At 42.6% G+C, this 17,750-nt stretch overlaps 1 protein-coding gene and 1 non-coding gene across 3 annotated transcripts in view; both read left to right on the forward strand.

Moving 5' to 3' along the window:
- LOC118236169 (collagen alpha-1(XXIII) chain-like) overlaps nt 1-17,750 on the forward strand; it is a 116,497-nt gene that overhangs the window by 81,702 nt on the left and 17,045 nt on the right. For both annotated transcript variants that reach the window (XM_035434289.1, XM_035434290.1), the window contains exons 4-11: nt 3,283-3,290; nt 3,844-3,870; nt 9,104-9,130; nt 10,296-10,322; nt 12,905-12,931; nt 13,379-13,405; nt 15,570-15,629; nt 16,951-17,067. In XM_035434289.1, coding sequence (XP_035290180.1) covers nt 3,283-3,290; nt 3,844-3,870; nt 9,104-9,130; nt 10,296-10,322; nt 12,905-12,931; nt 13,379-13,405; nt 15,570-15,629; nt 16,951-17,067 — 320 coding nt within the window. The remainder of the gene's footprint in view (nt 1-3,282; nt 3,291-3,843; nt 3,871-9,103; nt 9,131-10,295; nt 10,323-12,904; nt 12,932-13,378; nt 13,406-15,569; nt 15,630-16,950; nt 17,068-17,750) is intronic.
- On the forward strand, nt 5,948-6,020 carry trnav-cac. Its single transcript has one exon. It is a non-coding gene; the product is annotated as a tRNA-Val (tRNA).

Raw genomic sequence — 17,750 nt, forward strand, 5'->3', positions numbered from 1 at the left:
ATCTGTCTGTACTGATATCCTCCATGTCCGCAAAGTGATAAAGCACTGTGTACTGTGGCCATTCTGATCCGACAAACTGTGAATTACTTCAGCATTACGGTAACAGCCTAAAGGCTGTAACCTGGCACCAGCTTTTAAGTCACACCGTACTCGTGTTCCCTCTCGTGGGTTCTTGGATTTTTCTGCTGTTTTCCTCTTTGCAATTTCATCGGTGACTAATATAGGCTTATTGTTCGTGCTGGAGATACGGGCTAACACAAAAAAAAGTTAAAATAAATGAGTCACACACTGAGCTCAATACACCCGGATAACATAACTTCAACATTGCAACAAAGAGTCTGCCTTCATCGAGGAAGGCGTATGAGGTAAATATTATACCTTTTAGTAATGTGTGACTGATATTTTTCAGTTTTAGTAACCGTATTGTTTAACTACTGCTGCAGGGTGAAAGCCTTATTGGGAACATGCTTCTGAGACAGGAGCTTTCACAGAAAAAAATAAATAAATAATGACTCAGTATGGAGTCACACTGGTTCTGTCTACAGATGAGATCCTGTCCTTTGACGGTGACTCAGGTACGGGTCACTGAAGATCTCTTCCTGCGTGTGAGCCAGTGCAGCTCTCTCTATGTCAGTCCTTACCTACTCAGCACTTAACTCTCACATCAACAAGTGCGTCATATCCGTTTCCATATGACGTTAATTATATTGGAGCTTTGACATAAAGTTGTGCTGTATCAGATTTTTTAAAAATGATGTAGAAAATGATATTGAAGTCATAAAAGTTCTGCAGAGATACTGCTGCACTACACTGATATTGGGGTGTTTGACTTCAGCTTGGTACACATCATTGTGTATCAAAAAAATAAAAAATCTGCTGTAAAACTATAGTAGGCAGACCGCTGGAATTCAAGGCTTATTACAATTAAACGATCTCTGTGTGTGTAGGCTGTGTGTGTGTGTGTGTGTTTGTCTAGACATAAAAAAATGTAATTGACTTTCATGCCCCATAAACTGCAGCATATCCTGTCCCTGGCCCACCCCCAATCACTCCCCCCCTCCCTTTTTCCCAAACCCTGTGAATGGACCTTCCTCACGGCTTTCCATGCTGGAACAAGGCTCCATATGAAAGATAAATACCAGTGATCCCTACTCCTCATTATTGCCCTCCCTCCCCCCCCCGCCCAGTCCCTGTCCTCCTCATCGCCTGGTTGCACAAACCCAGCATCTCCTGTTTCGGGGGGGGGGGGGCCTGGAAACGTCCCTGGTGTGCCCCTGTGGTTGTTTTCCCGTCCGTATCTCCGGTGCTTCTCCCTCTTTCGTTCTGCATTCCCAGCTTCCCAAATGTGCTGATGCGTGCAGTGTGTGAAGCCTTGGTTGCTGATGGCCAGCGAATTCCAGAAGCTTCTGCGAAGCCAAAGAAACAAAACAACAATATTGGGCAAAAATAGAAATGAAAAGCGATCTGCCAATGCGTGGCTGTAGGCCTACTCAGACACCCCTTGGAACAGTTTTTTTTTTTTTCTTTGAAACAGCAGGGTTCTGAGGTGAAGGACACTAAGCCTTGGCTCCATAGCTGCGCTGACTGTGGAGGGACTGTGGCTGAGATGCCTCAGGGGGAAGCCTGGCGTCTGCCGCGGGGGGGTTGCGCCAAACCGCCGGTGTCCGTCTGTTAGGCGGTCAGACGGTGGCCTGCGTTTGGGCCTCACGGAAGATGTGCAGACAGAGAAGGAATAACCGCTTCTTTGTCTCTCCCTGATGCCTGTGGCCTCCTCCGATGGGGTCGAGTGAGGGTGTGTGCCTTCTGGGAGTGGCGGCATCTCAGAGCGTTCTGGCCCCTCGTCCCTGGCTCCCCCCACGTCCCGGCCCGAATTCCTGACCCAGCAGGACACCGACTCTTAGCATCGCAGATAGTTTCCCACCGAACCCCAACAGAGAGAAGCCGCACAGGCAGGGTGGCCGTGGATGGGCCCGTTCCAGCCCATTCACGCTAAATGAAAAGAAAAAAAAAACACAAGAAAAACATGGCGAAAAGAAAAGAAAAAAAACCCCATGGTGCTAAATATAGTCTGTTTCTCCTTCAATTTGGGAATCCTGGCTATGATTCAATGAGATGCCGCAGCAGATGATCTCCTTCCCAGATCTGTCGTTTCGTTCGTTTCATTCGGTGTCATGTTGCCGCGGCGCCTAATCTCCGAGGAGCGTTGCGGGTTCGGATAAGAAAAGATATTCCAGGGCGAGTCATAGGAGCGCGCACTGTGCATCGTCAAGATAAAGTTAATGGGCAGAATGTTGGGAAACATGCGGTTTGGTAGAAACTAAATACAGCTGTCTGCTTTGTCTCTGTGTCCATATGTTGCACTGGAAGAGGTGTCTACACACCAGAGAAGCGGCAAGATTAAAGCTGAGCTGAGACTTCGCGTGATGCACATAATGGATCCTTCGTCGGTAAAAGGAAAATAAATCGCGATTGAACCGAAATGTTGCGGATCTTTTCTCGTAGCCGTTTTATTAGTCCTCGTGACGTGGATCAAAAAAAGGACAGTAATTCAATCCGACCTAATCCAATTGTGTCTTAATCCAACGGGTATCTAATCAGAGCCAACATCAGACACTGCGTGATTGGGAGAGATGCCCTTGCAGCTGGAAGAAGCCATTGTTTCCAGACTGTACGAAAAGCGTAGCCTTTTTTATTAGCGTCTGTTTCCAATAAGGCACATCGGGGGGCTTTTATTTACCGCGACAGCAGTGTTCTTTAGTGAACTCTTTGCTGTTGTTCCCCGTTGCTTTTGCTGACCTGGTTGGTTTGTCTGAAAGGACTCGTAGGCCTTGTAGAACTCAACCGCTGGTGTGATCTTAACAGGAAAGAAAAAAAAAAAACCTATCCAGTTTGTTTGAAAGGAACCGTTTCTGAACCTTTTCTGTTCTCTGTGATTAGAGGCAGGAACTGCCATATCTCCCACTATCAGGGTTTTGGTGCTCCAACCGTGTCTGCTAACAGCCAGCAAGATGAATGGCGTCTTCACTTCCACACTGTTCTTTGGGATTAACCGCCTCAATTAGCTACATTTCTGCAGTGCTCTGGTTGTTCTCACTGAGGTGTAGTCTTATCATTTAAGACGAGTGAGAGCGTAGAGAAGGAAAGAGAGCAAGTGAGGGGCAACTGCTCTATTCAGTTCTGCATAGATCTGTAGTCAAGTGTTTAAAGTTATATGTGGTTTGCAGTAGATGAAGTGTAATGTCTGTTTGATTGACACATTGATTGTTTTTTTGTTTTTTTCAGGACTTCCAGTAAGTACTTCCTTCATCACAAAGGGGTTGTGGATCTCTGTCATTGACAACAGTCTGTAAGTTTCATTCTGGTCCGGTTTGAGCTGGTCCAGTTTGGTCCAATATGGAGGACTATTACACTTGAACCTTTTACTGGTAAGATACTGAGAATTAAATGAAGAAGTATAACAATGGTCTTTTTTATTTGGGGGGGCGGGGGGGTGTGTCGTTTTATATTGAATGTACCCTGTTTCTATTAACCTATCGTCAGACTTAGTCTAGAACTGTCTGCAGCCTTTACAGCTTAAAATGTGCAAGATATTTTATCAAGTAAACTATGAAAATAATTGTCTCCTCCTATAGCTTTCCTGGTACTACTGAGAAGTGCTTACACTTTTTATAGCTCCAGAGGATTACTTTGCAAATGATTAATGTGCGCATTTTAAAGAGATATTGCGTTCAAAATGAGATGTGGATTAACACAGTAAGTTGGCATTGAAACACAAGAGGGAGACTCCCTCCTGTGCGGAGTGATGTCATAATGACTTAATCAGCGTTCTGATTTCTTTATCAGGGAACTCCTGGTCGTGATGGATACCCGGTACGGTTCACTTTATTTCTTTCCTATGACCTTCAGGTGTTCTTACCTGTCTTTCCCATCTTATCCTTCTTATCTATGCGGTATTATGCTGTTCTCTCCCATTTTATTAGTTTCCTTTTGATCCTTACATGACCTGTGCATGAAAGTTTCACTTGCTACAGTATGTACACTTGGTTTTGTACCATGGCGAGTGTGTTTCTGTCTACATACTGTTATGATGTAGGAATGTTCCAGAATGTGTGTTTAAGTAAAAGGAACAATGTGGTCTTACACATATGCTTTGGCCCGGCTCTTATTGTGATTGACAGTGCTGTATGTCAGATTAGAACTACCTCGGGCATGCATGCAGGCAGGCACATGTACTGTATGTACGTATATGCAGACATGGTCACATTCACACACAAACACACTGCATATGTGTGTCTCTGTGTTTATGTATATAAACCCTTTTGTAATTATGAAACACAATAAACATGTTCCTCCTGAACATCTGATTTATGAGACTGTGTCCCTGCCTGTCTCCTCTGGTGGATTATACAGTGACATCTAGTGGCCTCCTGCAGAAATGCACAAAAAAAACACACATTGTAATATGAAATTCCAGTCGTCAAATCTTGTAACTAATGAGAAAGCCTGTCATAGATCATTAATCACAGCACGCAGTATCCTGAGTGATCCTTTATGGTTTGTTTTGTGTAATTTGTGGCCACAGTATTGCTGTGTGGCGGTTTATTTTCGTGTTTTCCTCTGAGCCTTAATGAGGGTCTCCGTCTCTTGTTAAGGGCCTGCAGTCTGTGCTGCCTCTTTCTGGTTGGGTTCCCACTGTGCCTTTCCAAATTGCCCAGCAGAGCCTTGTTAATAGTGTTGACTCATGTTGTTCTGTAACAGTTTAGCCAATTTTTGGCTGTTTAAGAGGTCTTCGTGAGGAGGCTCCAGTTAGCTGTGAGCGAGGACCGCAGGTCTTTATGGATTCAGTACCAGTTTATTGCTTTTGGCACAGAGCGCTGCGATGTGTTGGCCATGTCTCCCCCTACTGGTGTTGTGTGTGTGTGTGTGTGTGTATCACTTATTGAGAGGTTTATACAGTGTCTGGCACCGCAAACTAGAGGCAGTTGAATAGAGCGCTGAGCTTCACTTGTCAATGCCAGCAAAGCTAGTGAGGGGAGTACAGAAGTCATCAGGAGGTCATTTTCCCTATGAGGGCGAGGAAAGCTTTCTCATGTAGTTAGCCCTAGATGGCTTCATTTTGTCTTTTTTGGCAACTGGCGCTCTTTATTACGAACAGAAGACGAAAACTTTGGAGCTCATTCCATATCTAGGATTCAGATCCAAACGTGCACAAAGTGAAAACGTGAATGAAAAGGCTCTGGACAGAAACCTGTAGACAGAAGCTCCTGTGGTGTTAGTGCCTGACACACACGCACAGACCACGATTGCAGATCTCGCACGAAGCTTTTGTGCGCTCAGAGAGCAGTCAGTCTCGCAACGGGATGGAAGGAAAGTAAATACACTCCATCTGTGCTTTCTTTTCTCACACCTGCATTGCATTCCCATTATTCCCACCTCCGTATTGCTGTACCCCCCTACCCCCCACCGTCCCCCCCACACCTTCCTCCACCTTCCTCCATTCTTTATCTTTTCATTTTCTGATGTGAACCTTCTGTTCATGCATTTATACCTCCCTCGTCCACATTTGTACCTTCCTTAATTTCAAACCTACTGGATCCAGATGCCAGCCGCCACGCCCCACCTCCCACCCCCATCCTGGGCCCCAATGTCCCTTTTATTTATCTGTTGCATCCTGATTCTTTCTTTGTGCTGCCTACTGCTCGACATCAGCCAACAACAATATGGATAATGAGGATTAGGCCTTCTGTCTGATTTACTGTTGAAATAAAAGGACGTTCTTCAATTTAATGTTTGGTAGGAAAACGTGTGGATAAATCAACAGATTTATGGCAGAACAAGCTGTAATTTACCCGTCTGAGACTTAGTCATAACAAACACGTAATCACTCACTTCTTTGAGAGGCTATTACAAAATTGGACGGAAAGTGTTCTGTATGCTTGCCGTCCAGGTTTCTGTAGTGTAGTGGTTATCACGTTTGCCTCACACGCAAAAGGTCCTCGGTTCGAAACCGGGCAGAAACAGTTTATTGATTATACTCCTCAGCGTTGTGTCTGCATGTGATTATCACAAGAAAACTGTGTAACCAGCAGCCTTGTTACACGGGTTGCTGTGTGCCTTCATTGTCAGTGTCACTTGACTGTCATTACTACTCAGCATTGCTTTTGCATAGGGCCACTGGCTCTTAAACTTGGTCCTGTTGGATGCCTGTGTATGCTGGTTTTTGTTACGGCCAAGCTCTCGCTTAATTAAAGTTGTGGAACACTTGTTTGAGTTCGTAATTCTTTCCTTGAACTTATTAATACAATGCAGGTTTGACTCGTTATTATTTGCATTGTCTTCCAAATGCACTTTCATTTGATCTGTTTTTAAAAAAAGGACCTCTTTTTATGTAATAGTTTGACAAATAGCACAATAAGCACAATGTGAATGTGGGACTTGCGTTGCTATTTCTGACATAATGTGTCTTAAGAGGGTAAATAATCCCACAAAACATTAAAAGTGTCTAATTAAGGAAAATTAACAGCGTGTAAAAATTCTGGGTTTGTAGTTGTGGTCGAAAAGAAAACCAGCATACGCAGGGGGCAGTTTGAGAACCACTGCTCTGGAGAAGTGCAGTCCCAGCAGGCAGTGGGATGAGTTTGAGCACAGCCAGATGCACCCATTTACACTTCCACTGTGCCGTAGGGATTCTGCTCAGTGCCTGGCCTTGAAGTCTTTTTAAAAAAATCCCCTTTCAAGAAGGATCCTCAGAAATCTGGCGCTCTCCTGCATGAAATGTTAAATTTATAGGATTCAGTGACACCTCGCTAACTCTCCGTAACATCCTGGATAGGCTTGATTATGTATGGGAAACCTCAAACATGTGTGCTGATGATTCAGCCAGTGGGAAATACTGTATATATGGCCATCCGTGCATGTTATACAAAATAAGAGAAGGGATTAAGGGTCTGAGTTGGCATATAATTCATATGTATATTGTTGAAATAACAGAGGGATGCATTGTAATGCATTGCTTTCTCTTCTTATTTTGTTCAATTTTTCCTAAGGATCTTACAGATATCAGGTGTCGGTGTGAGTTGTTTGATGTGATTTTCAGGATGATTGACAAGACAGGGGGCCAATGAAATTTTGCCACTTGTCAGAATCATAAACCTGTGTGTGGCTGGGAACTGGGCTTGCTTTCCCATAGTTGAATTGACTCAGTAGATTGTCCCGACCTTTCTAGTTTAGACCAGAGGTGCCTGGTCTGATCTGAAAAGGGCTGGTGTGGGTGCAGGCCCAGCAGTATGCCACTTGTTTCAGCTAATTAACTAATCACGGTCTTCAATCAAGATCTTGATAAGTAGCATCAGGTGTCTTAGTGCTGGACTAAAACACAAGCCTGCTCCCACATTGGCCCTTTTTGAGACACCTGGTTTAGACTAAGTGTATTTTTAGGTCACGTCCACAAAACTTCAGAGAAATCCAGGCCCTCTACGGATTCCTCATTTCTTTTGCTTTCCGGCTAGCCATGAGGACAGTGCAGTTATTCTGAATGTGAAATATGTCAAGCTGGTTGTTATTTGTCAGGATAATGGCTCAGGAACTGGGCTTTTTCAGATCTGAGGTTGCAGGTTTGATTCCCAGGTGAGGATCTGCTGTTGTACCCTTGAGCAAGGTAGTTAGCCTGAATTGCTTCAGTGAATATCCAGCTGTGTGCATGGATTTTATGTAGAGAATTTAAATTGCTCTGGATAATAGTGTCTTTTATGTGCCAAAAATGTGATGTGATTATACTTTCCTTGCAAATTCAATACTGTCATTTTTCAAATGTATTACAATATGTGCCATAGCTCCTCCACTAGTGCTTTTTCTAACTTAATTTATTACTTGTATTCTCTTATATTATTACTATAATACAGTGTCAGATTAGATTTGGGAATGTGGGACAGTTTTAATTGAATCTGAGAGCTGGAAAAATGTGCTGTTAAAATGGGCTTTCTCAGTTAATAGGAGTGAGCTGGATGGTTTGCTATGGGGACGGGTGAACGGCACAGAATGCAGTGCGGTTGTGAGGTTCTGGCGGGTTTCTCTGAATCGCCACCGTGGACCTGCAGCCCTGCTGTGTGGCTTTACGGAACGAGCTCTGCGAGAGGCCAAATGTTTCAGCACCCCTGTTCAGTGGACAGCTACCCTCCCGCTGGGCCTCACGGCGGAGCGACGGGAGAGAGTGAATGACGGAGTGAGAGAGAATAAGTGAATGGGGCCTGTGGTTCCCCATGCGTTTCTGTATAAAATTAAATCTGAGGGAGGGTGTCTCTCCGAGTCGGGCCATGTGGCTCCTGTTAAAGAGTTGCGGTGTAGATGGCATAGTTTACATTTACTTGTCAGCCTTTGTGCTTCCTCTTCCTCCCTCCCTCTTTAAACCGGCTGAACTTTCCACCACACCAGTAATTCACATCGTAACGTCTCTGATATACAAGCATGAAATAAACTCTCTGAAGCACAAAAGGTGTTTTTTAAAAACATTTTTTTATCTCAGGACAGAGTGAACTGGACACCCTAGACATTATGTCCAGCACCTCTTAAAAAAGAAACTGTAAACCTTGGTGCCATGCCGACCGAATTCTACATCCTTACTCTGATTTATATGTATGTCTGGGTTCTGAAAGTGAGTTTATATTTGAGTACACATGAACTCAAGATCAGAGCATGCACATGACAGGAGGATATTTTATACAGTGGAGCGTGATGGATTGTGTTCTCGGTGGTAGTGCATGCATGCTTCATGGCAGAGGATGGTTAGCATTTCCTTTGCAGATAGCATAACTCACTTATTGTCAGCTTGCAGAGATGGGAATGAACTTGCTCAAAGGTGATGCCCATCTTTGCAAAAGCGTGCTTCTGGTTACAAACCCCCAAAGCATAACATTGCAAAAAAAAAAAAAAAACGCCACTTGATAGCTCTTCCTGGCTGTACTACAGTGTAACAGTATTAAGCAGTCTTCCAGTCCTGTATTAACACAAGTATGATGGTAAGCAGCTGGCTTCTCACAGAATCTGTCCAATAGGTTTAATGTTGCAAATACTCTTTGACTGAATGCATCTTCTGTCCATATTACAGGGTCCTCTTGGCATGGACGGAAAACCTGTGAGTGTTACGTTGTCCGACAGCTGTATGTTTAGAGATAGCGTTTAGAGATGGTACCTGGGTACTTTACTGCTACCCCAACACACACACTGAGCATAGTTGTTAATCCTCAGTCATCTTCCCACTGCCATTACTACTGTGGATCACTGCTGAGTAAGAACACATATTAGAATGTACACACATATTTGCACTGACACATATCCTAACACACACACACGCACACACATACATGCGTGCACACATACTCTCACAATCACACACACATGCACATTTGGACGCGCACACACACACACACACACACACACATGCACAAGCATACATACATTACATACTCCCACAATCACACACACACACACAGACAGAAACACACTCTCATGCACAAACACATGCAATGAACAAACCATGTAGTTCTCATGACATAAGTGCCTGCCTGGGGTGATAATATGGTTTCCACCTCAGCAGTGCATATATATATATATATATATACATATATATATCACCAGAACCACACAGCTTAGAACAGTTTACTCTGCTTATAAAGCTCCACTTAGCATAAATATTACATTTCAAATGTACAAAAAGAAAAATAGTTACCAAGTAGTAAAAACAATCACATTTTGCTCTGTGTACATCTGCCAAGAATTATAATGTTAGTTTTCAAGAAGCAGCCAGAGATCTGAGAGTATAATGTTACATCTCTTGTAGATGGAAGCAAAAGAGACTGGTGTTGTTCAGACCAAATCAAAATAAAATGGGAAAGATATTTGGAAACTGTATGAAAACCAACTTTTATTCAGAAAATATGTTAGCTTAAGTCAACCTCAGCAATGAAAAAAAAGGAGAAATCAAGAACACGCTTAACCCTTGTGTTCGGTTTGGGTCAGATTGACCCGTTTTAAACTTTTATTAAAAGATGAATGACAATTTTGAGAGATGTATTTTATAACCACTGATTAAACCAATGGAAATTTGGTTCTTGTTCTGTGTTTCTATTTGTTGTTCATCATCTGTATTTGCTTCAAAGAAGCCATATGCCTTTTCCCTATATGGCTTCTTTAAATGCAATAAGATAGTTCTATGAGAACTAATAGAGAGTTCAAAACAATAATAATGAAGAAGAGATTCTTCTCAACACTAAATTCTGTCTGTTTTCTCCTCCTACCAGGGTTCCCCTGGTCTTAAGGGAAGTCAGGTAAGTCTGCATGCCTGTATGTTTGGATCATCATTAGTTCCATCCATCCATCCATTATCTATACCTGCTTATTCCTGGTCAGGGCTGTGGGGGATGCTGGATCTCTGCATACATTGGGGGGGAGAGGCAGGAATACATCCTGGACAGACCGCCAATATATTGCGGGGCACACACACCATTCCCTCACACACTCATACCACACACTCAAACCGGAGTACCCGAAGGAAACCTATATAGAACCTATATAGTTTTAAGGTGAACGTTAGGAAATGGCTCCTAGAAAAAGTCCAAGAGTAAATTCAGGAGACTGACAGTGGAGGGAGGATTCCTGTTTTTAATGTATATGAGATCTGTACATTTTGTAAGATATTTTATTAACAATGTTGTATTTTGTTTAGTTTTACTTTTAATTATTTAGGCTAATGATAATAATGTTTATGTATATATTATGTGCTGAGACCAAGGACCACAATAAATAATAAGTCTGTGACTTTTTGTGCTATCCTTGATAATTTTAGGATGCATGACTTGCTGTAACGTGTATTTTAATAATTGTCAAATAAACTAAACTAAACTAAACTAAACTAAACTAAACACACTCAAACATACAAACTCCACACAGAAATGCCCAGCTCAGGATTCAAACCCAGGACCTTCTTGCTGTGAGGTCCCACCACCGTGCCACCTATCCTTTTGCAATGTCATTACCTGGTGAAGTAGTAGTAAATGGCTTTGAGATACAATGAGCTTCATACCACTGGGGCAGGGTGTATTCAAGTTCATCTCTTCAGGTGCCCAAAGATGCTCATCTCCTCTGCTAATGCTGACATGGGGCTTATGTGCTATGTTACATTTAGAACATTTACCAGTGTATTACAGCTCAGCACACCTTCATGAAGCCATAAATGGTCAAAGCTATCATATGCTCCCTGATGTTATCTACCAATCATTATTTTCTTTTTTCTTCTGCGATTGAAAGTTCATTGTAGGCCCACCTATTACGGGTTCAAAGAACATGGCACTCACTATTTAAGTGAGCCTTACTGAGGGGTTCAGTGGTCCTGAGGCCTCATCTAGGGAAACAGTTATTGGTCCTGTGCCGAGTGTGGCACGGAGCACACGTCAGTCACATCCTCTCTTAAACCTGTGATCAATTTTCGTTTGTCCCGAGGCATTCTTGGATAAAAGGGGGCGTACGCCGTTTTACAAGCTTGCACTCCAACGTGTCATGAGAACCGTGAAGTTTGCCCACCCCTGGGTGTGATCTGTCCAATAGCCCGGCATAGATCTGCCAGTCACTCTGTGCCAGGGTTGTCTGTTTACACAGGGTGCCCTGGGGTGTTGCAGAAGAGGCTAAAATAATGGGTTATGCTCCAGAATAGGAGGGAGTTTATTATCTTAAGCTGAGGCTCTTTTAAAAGCCATTATTTCTAGCCTTGTGTTTTACTGTCAGGCCAAGGAAGTCAGTTTGCCTTCAAGTAAATCACATACAACCGAATAGGAGCTGTGTGAAAACAATTTCTTCCACAGACTGCTTGTTTCTTTTAGAAGAAAAAGGAAGGTGGTGGAGCATTTGTTCTGATAGAATAAAATAATAAAATATTTAAAATATTCAGAAAGAGTATCATAGTTTATGAAATATTTAATGTTTTTTTAAAAATCTTATCCAGGTTTTTATGTATTATTTTCTTCAGTGAATTTCTTTCACATATGAGGTGGCTAAGACTAGGCCCCTTGTGTTGCATAGTAACTGGCTAAAGCACCCAGTTTACACTGTATATCTAATGAAAGCCAAATGGGGAAAACCCAAATGAGTGGCACTATTGAAATCTATGAAAGGTTTTTATATATATTCCCTGAAGTAAATGATTGACAGTTTGCAGTAGCCCCACCCACAGCCCATCACTTCCCACTGGAGCACTTTACGTGTGAGCTTCTTCCTGCATTGAGTGGGAGAAACCATGGCAGTGCTCCGCAGACGTCCCGTAGCAGCTGTGCCTGATCGCGATCACAGCGAGTCTGGAGGCCCCTGTGCTGTTTGTCATCAGGGCATTAACTGAAATCAGGAGAGCACTGAGCTTGTGGGGGAAACCGAGCTCAATTCAGGGGCTGACTGTCATCAAGAGGAAAATCAAACCAGAGAACCTCCATTTGTCACTTACGCACGTTCTGAGCATGTGCATACAGTGGGGTGTGCTGTGTTGTTGTTGCTTATAAATAATGACAGCTTCTCTCTCTAAAAAACAAAAAAAGGACAGTAGACTTGAACTTGAAATGAAGATGAAGTGTTTTGTACACAAATAAGCCCGTTTGGTTTAGTGTCAAGCAGATGCAAAAACTGGCATTAAAAATACATGCCTGCTGCTCCCTGTGAGTGAAATTGTTGCCAAGCAACAGCAGTAATAAACATTAACATTAAAAAGCCATATCTACGACCATGGCATGTGTGGTCAGTGTTTTACTGCTGTCACTCTAATAGAGTTTTTCGGAGGAGTGGTTGGTTTTGACCTTTTATTTCAGAAACCTGGTCTGTTGCTCATTTGCAGCAGTCTTGACTGAACCTATTTTTCCTTCATTTACAGGGATTGACGGGCCCTAAAGGTGATAAGGTAAATGACACATAAAATGATCACATGTCACTACAGTGGAAAGTACGTGCCAAGAATTAAGGGCTTCGCTTCCAAACAAAAAATCTGGTAAACAAAGCCAAACAGCTTTAAAAACCAGGAAGGAAAATGTTGAGGAAGGAAAACGTCTTAATCGCTTGTTCCCTCATTCCCCCTCAGTGTTCATTTCTGTGCGCAACCAACCAGTGGAAGCAATTAGACTTAGTTTAGTCCATCTGTAACCATGACATCAGTTTCAGTGCACATAAACATTCACATTATGCTGACACTGACATTGCCTGTTAATGCAGAGAGTCATTTGGAGTTACTGTAAATCACTGGTTAGCATGAATTGTTGATTATAAACATTGCTTGTTATTGTGTTTGCATTGAAAGTAAATGTGGATAAGATGTTGTTCATCTGTTAGTAAATCTCTAGTTTTCTTGCAGGGAGACCAAGGAGACACGGGACCTAGGGTAAGTCCCTACCCTGCGAGAAAAACGTGTCCAATGCATTTCGAAACATAGTTCCACTAACGTGTAGCTTAGTCCTGATCGTAGCGATATCCCACTACGGTATGCCTCTGGTTTTTACTAGTCCAGGGGGTTTTCAACCAGGTTTGACCCAGGGACCCCCATCCACACTCAAAAGCCTCCCGGGACATCATAAGTTAAAAAGGTTATATTTGGAAATATTTTCCCAAATCTATGTATGGTCATTGCATATAAAGTCTGGCCTGGGACCCCCCTACAGTACCTACAAGGAACCCTGGTACTACACCTAAAAGCACACACTGTTCCTCTGATATTCTGCTCCACTGATCAGTCTGTTTACCAGTCATCCATCCATGGTAGTCATGCTGTTAAATTCTACAGTTGGTATCATGACTGCTGCACTACTTTGTACATATTCTGTGTGTACAGGCTCAGAATAATAATGGGGAAATAAGTAGTCCATTTAGTTTTGTTCTACCTTGAAATATGACCACCCGGTATTAAGCAAATCTAAAACCGTGATAATTCATCCATCCCAACCACTCCCCACCCTAAATTCTGCCCAGTGTCCTAGCAATACTAAACAAGGGTGGGAAGAGCAGCAACGTTCAGTAAAGAGACCAGTCCCATTTCCTTTTCTTTTAATTTTTGGGTGTACTATATCAAACAGTGTCTTCACCACAAATACAAAAGCGCACTGCTCCTGAAGATGGATTAAACACAGGTGGTCTGAGCCGAACCTAAAAGAAAAACTTTTTTCTAAGATTATTAATTGGAACGCGTAAATGCTGGCCTCGACCACTGCTTGATCAGGACAGTTCATTTTGGTCTAAGGCTTCTTGTATAACACATTACCAGGAGCCAGGGAGGTCAGACAGTCTGTGAAAAATGGGCACAGACCTCTGCTCGTTTCATGTAAACTAGCGGTTCAAACCTGGGCCATGTGTGCTAGGCTATTGAAGGACTGACAGGCCTGAATCTGTGTCTGACCTCGGTTCTAAACATAGAAATTTAGCTTTCATTGCATTTTGAGCAAAGCAATCCAAATCCAGTCTTCAGTGCTCCGATAACTCTTATTCACCATACAGCTGTCACTGACCGTGAGCCTCGGAGTCTATTTCAAAGGCAACAGTTCTTCTCGTCTGTGGAAATGGAAGGGTGGTCCCCAGATTAAATGTGTGATAAATATGAAATGGAAAAAAGTTTTAAAGGCAAACAATAAGTAATGGTGACAGAGTAAGTCCCATGCGGAGGAGAAATGAAAATATTGGAAAGAACACCCTCCTTTATTTGACATTTGAGCACGATGAGACAAATATTTATGAATTTGTTCACCATTCACTTTGGCGCGTAATAATAACAGTTAATATCGTATGCTTATATCACTCCGTGCGTAATCGTGACATTAAAGTGTGGAAGCCATTAACGTTCATGGTACATTGCTTCAAGTGCTTAGAGAGAGTGGGGCCTGTGTTTTACTTGCCAGAGAGAGAGATAGAGAAAGAGGGAGGGGAAAGGAGGAAGGGAGATAGAGAAAGAGAGGAAAGGATGGAGGGAGGGAAAGAGAGAGAGAAGGAGGGAGGGAGAGAGAGAGAGAGAGAGAGGGAGGGAGGGAGAAAGATAGGGAGGGAGGGAAAGAGGGAGGGAGGCTGAATTCACAACCATGCCATTCATACCACAACTCTTTAATGTAAACCACATGGCCAGGCTGGTATCCCTCTGTTCTGTGGTTTATCCTGTTTTTAGAGACATTGCTCGCTGTATGTGGGGTAGAGGATAGAGCAGCCATTGAGATGTAGAGTATTTGACAGATAAATTGCGCGCAAAGTGCCAGATTATGCAACCTCAGGGCACTGCATCGCGGCATTGTGCAATTGCTGTGGTTCTGTCAGGACTCACGTTCAATGTCAAATGCCAACAACATTTTTTCACCGTGGTGTTTTTGAAAATTGATGTGCAGGTTTAGTAAAAGATAGAGATGTGCAGTTGTTGAGATTTGCGCAGATATATTCCCATCAGATTTAGTTTCGATACACAGACTTCTTAAACCGGAGCCTGACTGTTTTAAATCTATCCTGCGTTTCATCACCGCCCTCTCTTGTTTTTTGCCCTGATGCCCCTCTGATGCCCCTGTTCTGTTTCCCAGGGCCTCCCTGCCTCCAGTGCCTCTGCTGGCCTGCTCAGTAATCAGATCCTGGCGGTGAAGGTCTGTGTCTTTCTTCCACCTCTCCTCTGTCCCCACAGCAGTCTTTACCTTCCTTATGGAACTGGAATATGTTGTAAAATATACTGAAATAAATATATTATCTACATATCACGAAACACTTCATATTATGTTGGCAAATATACTCATTATTGCCACTTTAACATATGCTAATATGTTAAACTTTTGTGGAATGTATTTATCGTTATATTTCCCAGTGGGACTACATATTTGTAATATATTGCAGTATAATCCGTTTCCATTAGGGCTCACAAGCAGCTGCTGAGTCAGGATGCTTTACACCTTCTAACAAAACAAAACCCTTCTCACCACCTTTCTGTCTCAGCTCTCCTTCTCACTGTCATTCCCTCATTCAAAATGGAGATACCTCCTTTCTTGACGTCTTCTGTCCTTCTTTTTTCAACCTTTTTTCTTAAATGTGTTTCCCCCTTGGTTTGGTCCTCCGAGCTCAATCTTTAATTCTTTTCCTCTCTTTCATCCCCCTTTTTTTCTTTTCTGCGTTCCTGGCCCTGGTCTTCTTTCCTATGTTGGGTTCTGGAGTTCATCCTGTTGGGAAGAACTCATCTTAAAGGTGATGGGTTCTTTAGTATTGAACTGTGTTATTCATGCTTGTTTTTGAGCCATATGCTCTATTTCAAAGTAATAGAATGAAAGATTAAAAGTAATTGAACCTTTTGGAGAGTGTTTTTCTTGTTAGAGACTGTGTATAATTTGTGTGTTGGCAGAAATAAAGGTTGTAGTATATACAAACCAGACATGCTGAGTTGCGAACAAGAATTTTCTCAATGTTCCAGTACTATAATTATAAGATAGTATCTCAAAGTTGTTTTTTTTTTTTATTTCACCATAACTGTCTACCTAAATTTATTCCAGCAGAGAGTTCCGAGTGCTAAGTTAAAATCTTGGATCAAGATTTCAACTTCTGAAATTCTTAAAATATCTGAGTCAAATTTGAGCCAGGCACTGTATCAGAGAGTATGAATACCTGGGATGCTACATAAAAGTACAAAATTGTACATTTCTTCAAATCCTGTCTGTGTTTAATCCAGAGGATATAAAAGGGCCAAGTAAAGAATAAAGTTTTTTTTGTTTTTAAATAAGGAGCATGTACAATTCGATAACTAGTTCAGCAATCTGTGGCCCTTGTCCTGGTCTTGGAGTGCCACAGGGCCTGCTGAGCTTTGTTTCTCCTTTGAAATCAGTTTAACCAGTTCAGAACCAAGAATCCAAATTAGGTGAGTTAATTAATTGCTTTAACTGATCAATTAAGTTCTCTCTCTCTCTCTCTCTCTCTCATCCTCAGGGCGATCAAGGACAGGCAGGCCCCCCTGGCCCTCCAGGGCCCCCTGGAGCCCCGGGTCCAAGAGGCCCCCCTGGAAATTCGGGCAAGGATGGGCCCCAAGGACCCCCTGGAGAGGCAGTAAGAAATCCCACATCACATTCAACCTTCCATCTCACCGCCCTTTCATCCCACCCTGACCCCTCCATCCCACCTTGAAACTTTCCTACCACTTCCCCTTTCTTAACTCACGGTGCTTCACAAACTCCTACCTTGGCTTCATAGAAGCTGACTATAGGCAGACTCACTGTTTCTCCAACATCTCACATTCAGAGAATCTCGGGAAAACTTGACCTCATTGGTAAATTCACTCAGACACCTGTCCCAGGTTGGCAGAGTCCCAGCAATAAAACGTTTAAAAAAAATATAAACACCTGAAATCTGTTGGAAGGACTGTGTGAAATATTCACCTCACAGGGGTGATGCATCATATGATTTTAAATCAAGAAAATAAAACACAATGGGCCACATTCAAAAAACATGCGTACAATCACATCACTGTGTGTAAAAACAGTTCCAGGAACATTTTGCCATTCATCATTTTTTTTCTTATCTGTATTTGTTCATGGCTGTTTTCTTATGCTAGTCACATGAGCAGGATTGTGCATAAAATTTACTAAGTCAGCATTCCTCATCTCATACACCTGGGGTATGCATAAAGACAAAGGTCTCCACATGTCATGAATCCCATATTGGTTCTTCGTAGGCTAATTTTTAAGAACAAAGGTAAGAATAATTGAAGAAAGGTTTTGTGAATGTGGCCC

Source organism: Anguilla anguilla, chromosome 9 (assembly GCF_013347855.1).
Source record: "Anguilla anguilla isolate fAngAng1 chromosome 9, fAngAng1.pri, whole genome shotgun sequence".
Lineage (NCBI taxonomy): Eukaryota > Metazoa > Chordata > Actinopteri > Anguilliformes > Anguillidae > Anguilla > Anguilla anguilla.